This window comes from Littorina saxatilis, linkage group LG7 (assembly GCF_037325665.1).
Source record: "Littorina saxatilis isolate snail1 linkage group LG7, US_GU_Lsax_2.0, whole genome shotgun sequence".
NCBI classification, from domain to species: domain Eukaryota; kingdom Metazoa; phylum Mollusca; class Gastropoda; order Littorinimorpha; family Littorinidae; genus Littorina; species Littorina saxatilis.
This window is the reverse complement of record NC_090251.1, coordinates 48,009,367-48,014,366: the sequence shown is the minus strand read 5'-3', so window position 1 is coordinate 48,014,366 and position 5,000 is coordinate 48,009,367. Positions and strand designations below refer to the sequence as shown.

The window sequence follows — 5,000 nt, the reverse complement described above, 5'->3', positions numbered from 1 at the left end:
TTGTAGGGGTTGTTGGAGAGTGGCCTTTTTCTTGCAAAAGCTCTGACATACAAAGGAGGGACCAATCACTAGCAAGGGGAGTGTCGGACACACGTTGACCGGAGCACGCTTGTGATTGGTCTTCCCTTTGTTTGTCAGGTCACTCTCCAACAACTCATACAAACCCGATGGAGTTATTTTCGAAATTCGTCTACTGACTCAGGAAGACAAACTTACAGTCCAGCAGCGCGTTCTCTCGTTCCAGCTGCGCTTTATCCAGCCTCAGACGCACCGTCTCCTCAAACAGGTATTGCACCTCTTGCTGATGGGGCTTAGCTTCTTCCTGCTTACGTAAGAGTTTCTCCTGCTGACGTCGTAGGTCTCGACGTTGCGTCAGAATGATCTGCTGCTGGTATTCTGCCGTAGCAATGACGTCATTCAGCTTACCTTGAAGGATGCTGGCTTTTACTGATCCCGTGTCTACCTTAAAGGAGAAACGGAGTAGAAGAATACTCTGAAGTTTTGTCGGACTGACACGTCATTTGAGTTAGCCTTGCCTACCAAAAATGCATCTTCAGATGTTTGGGTTAGTCACTTTCTGTCTTTCCTTCTTTGTTATTGTATATTATGTGTCTGTCTCTGTCGTTATCTGTCTCTCGATCTGTCTTTCCTTCTGAGTGTGTGTGTGTGTGTGTGTGTGTATGTGTGTGTGTGTGTGTGTGTGTGTGTGTGTGTGTGTGTGTGTAGGTGGGTGTATGTGTGTCTCTCTCTCTCTCTCTCTCTCTCTCTCTCTCTCTCTCTCTCTCTCTCTCTCTCTCTCTCTCTCACACCAGACCAGAATTTGTAAACAGACCTATGAAATGCTCCTTTTGCAACATGAATCTGGCAAGCACAACTGGGTTTCCAAAGTCAAGAACGTGTTAACTGAAAACGGGTTTGGCATTGTTTAGCTGTGCCAAGGGGTTGGCTACGATAAAGGCTTTGTTTCCCAGTTTAAAGATCGACTGATTTGTATGTATACACAAAACTGGCATTGGGAAATGGAGACAAACGAGAAGTATCAATGGTTTTATTCTTTTAAAAGCGTTTTTCAGCCTGAGAAGTACATATTATGTATAGTAAACAAATGGAAAATGGATGCGCTTGGCAGATTTCGGTTAAGAGCCTGTGGGCTGAGGAGCAATGCTCAGTGGTTTTTAATACAACAGGCACGCGACAGAGCATGCCCGATGTGTGATGGATGCTGTGAAGACGAGGTACATTTTCTTTTCCACTGTAAAGCCTATGCTGATATCCGTGCAAAGTGTAACGTGTTAAAAAGTTGTTCTGAACAAGCCTCAATGGAAGATGTAACCCGTATTCTAGCCCTGGATGAAGAACGTGTACTCGAAGCAACTGCACAATTTATTTTTAAAGCATTAAACATGCGCAAAAAGAAATTAGATGAGTCAAGCTGAAATGATGTATAATGTAATTTTTACGTACGCAAATGTTGGACTGGATGGTCTTCTCATTTTAATCGGGTTGCGTTTACATGTATACGCGTGGATTTATACGTGTGCGGGTGTAGTCTATATAAGCGTATATGTGTGAATGTATGTGTGTGTATGTGTGTGTGTGTGGGTGTGTGTGTGTTTGTGTGTGTGTGTGTGTGTGTGTGTGTGTGTGAGTGTGTGTGAGTGTGAGTGTGTGTGTGTGTCTGAAGCCATTGTTGTTTTTGTACAGATATGTATTTAGACATGTTCCCCTACATGTCACGCGAGAGTAACGCCGACTGGTGGTTTATTGGTTTTAAATATTTGTGGTCTGCAGATTGATTGGTTTTATGAATGTGTGATAACTGTCCCAGACCAAACAATTGGATCAGTATTTTCCTTTGTGTGTACATACTATACCTTGCTTTTTACCCTTATATATTTTTGTTTACCTATGGCTTTCGTGTCGCTGTGTTTGTTTGTTCGTACTCATAAACTATGTTTTTGTTGTTATCAATATTTTGTTCATTCGTCCTTTTACCCCTTTTATGAATGGTGCAGAAATTGTTGTTTTACCTTGTCTATAAGGCTTTTATTAGCTAATGACAATAAAGTGTCAAAGCGTCTCTCACACACACACACACACACACACACACACACACACACACACACACACACACACACACACACACACACACACACACACACTCTCTCTCTCTCTCTCTCTCTCTCTCTCTCTCTCTCTCGCACACTCTATCGCTTTTCCTCCTGTTCGGTATCTGTCTTTGTCCCTCTCTTTCTGATTCACTCTCTCTTTCTCAATTTGTGTCTTATTGCTTACCTCAAGAAGCCCGGCAGCTGGATACACATGGCTTGGGCACTCTGTTCGCCGGGGTAGCAAACACACGTACATCCCGGTCTCGGCTTTGTCCGGCAGCCGAAACATGTAGTCTCCGTCTTGGTAGCCAGTCAGCTCTAGGAGCCGATCTGACGGTGTCTGAAAACAACATCATGTGCTCTACAGTCTATGCAGGCCTGAAAGTGGCGAGTATTTAACTGGCGAGTAGACATGTTCATCTACTCGCCAAATGCGAGTAAAGTTGCTGAAGCAAAGTGTTGGTTCGGCTAGTAAAGTGTGCTTTCTGGCTAGTAAATGTTCAGAATCACTAGCCAAAGGCTAATTAATACACCATTATTTTGTTTTACTTTAATGGTTGCTACGGTACATTCTTATGTATGGTGGGCACACGAAACCAGGGCCGAGATGCACGATAAAGTTAACGGACGGGTGGGAGCCAGCCGCGGTATTGGATTGGTTTATATCGATATATGTTGTGCTTTCAACGTGTAACCGAGTGCCGTAACACTACGATCACCTCCGGAAGCGAAGTGCAATCAAACAGGATTGAAAATGTTAGGGCTAATTTCTTAGCCCTATAATAACTGTTATGCAAACCCGAAGGTTTCCATGAACATACAGACAATCGGAAACCACCAGACCCCATCACAAACAGAATTCCACAATCCACCGGTGTTGACTTAAAGGCCAACAACTCGGGTGCAGAGTCTGCTGTGAAAGGAGCGGTAGCCTCCCCTGTCACAATCGCCCCCGTTTGAATGAACTTCGTCCCGAAGTTCCGAACCGGGGTACCACTGTCCATCCCAAGTTCGCAGAATGGGAACAGCACGAACATGTTCATTGGTCATATTATGCCATTACCTGAACATATCATGCCGAGTCCCATCCTGCTCGCAGCGCCAGATGTAACCGAGTGCCGTAACACTACGATCACCTCGGGAGGCAAAGTGCAATCAAACAGGATTGAAAATGGCAGGGCTAATTTCTTAGCCCTGTAATAATGTTACGCAAACCCGAAGGTTTCCATGAACATACAGACAATCGGAAACCAGCAGACCCCATCACAAACAGAATTCCACAATCCACCGGTATTGACTCAAAGGCCAACAACTCGGGTGCATAGTCTGCTGTGAAAGGAGCGGTAGCCTCCCCTGTCACAAACGAATCAGACTCCGCGGTTTGTTATCTCCCGGTTTGTTCTCTTTTTTTCCTCTATCCCTCGCTGTCTCTCTCTTCATGTGCACCCAACAAACCCCCATCCCAAACTTGTAATGCACTAGAATTTTCCTGAGTGCGATCTTGCGAAACGACCCCGTTAGTACGGTTGCTAGAAGCGCTGACCAACAAGTGTTCAGATATTTTTCTAATTGTCGTTTCTAGATAGTAAAATATGTGCTCAAAACAGTCAGCTATCGCACCATCAAGAAATCGGTTCCCTTGTACCCCTTTAAGGCTCTGGAACCACCCCGGGTGGCAATATCGGGTCGCAACAAAGAGTGTTCCCCATAGCCGGAAAGAGCCTCAACCGTGAAAGATATTGTCTTTTGTATAGCCTAAACTATGAAAGATTTAAAGACAAGTATTGAACACAAAAGATAGCAATGGATAATGGCAACAACATTTGCTCTCATTGTTGTACAACATTGTCATCAATATTTCAATATCAGTGTGAGATCAAAAGTTATTAACATTAGTGTTTACCATAGTGTTTGTTCAATGATAGTCTTTCTATCTTCAAATGTTGAGGCTCTTAGCCGCAAAAATTCGGACGAGTTACCTGGACTGCCGTTTAATTGGTATGCTTTGTGAAATCCACAAAAACGGAAAAGTATTAAAAAACAATCAACAATTTTGTACAACAATGAGAGCAAATGTTGTTGCCATTATCCATTGCTATCTTTTGTGTTCAATACTTGTCTTTAAATCTTTCATAGTTTAGGCTATAAAAAAGACAATTTGTCATGTTTTTCGCGATTTTTTGTCAGAAATCTAAAAATAACCCATTTATTCCATGGTCATCAATATTTTAATATAAGTATGATAACACAAATGGTTTACATTGGTGTTGTGCGTCTTTTTTGTTCAATACCTTTCTTTCTATCTTTCACGGTTGAGGCTCTTTCCGGCTATGGGGAACACTCTTTGTTGCGACCCGATATTGCCACCCGGGGTGGTTCCAGAGCCTTAAAGGGGTACTAGGGAACCGATTTCTTGATGGTGCGATAGCTGACTGTTTTGAGCACATATTTTACTATCTAGAAACGACAATTAAAAAAATATCTGAACACTTGTTGGTCAGCGCTTCAAGCCACTAAACTACGTGTGGGTACGTTCGTTGCCACATTGAATGATTCTTAAAATGTTCACTTTGCTTCATGTACTGATGTGACGTCACTTCCACTGGTGGCTATTTCGTGAGCAAGGTTTTATCTCAAAACAACACTCTTCTTGCAGTATTAGACGTTACCTCCGCGGTGAATGTTCGGAATTATTTTTTTCTTTCACGATAAACTTACCTTTACAAACGGAACAATTGGACCTTTCTTTAGGAACTTTCCACAGCGCAGGTTGGTGAACCATTCCCCGCTCTTTTCGTCCATCATCCCGGAATCCTGCACTCTGAGGGTTGTTTCGTTGTTTTCCACTTCAGGCATCTCTGCGACAAGGAGGGAGGGGGGGGGGGTGTT

General features: G+C 43.3%; 1 protein-coding gene across 1 annotated transcript in view; it reads right to left on the bottom strand.

The window, feature by feature from the left end:
* The window catches only part of LOC138970371 (uncharacterized), a gene marked incomplete at its 5' end in the record, with an annotated part of 8,481 nt that extends 3,529 nt beyond the window's left edge, over positions 1-4,952 (bottom strand). The window contains 3 exon segments of the mRNA XM_070342830.1: positions 217-463; positions 2,296-2,451; positions 4,830-4,952. Coding sequence (XP_070198931.1) covers positions 217-463; positions 2,296-2,451; positions 4,830-4,952 — 526 coding nt within the window.
* Between the last annotated feature and the right edge of the window lie 48 nt (positions 4,953-5,000).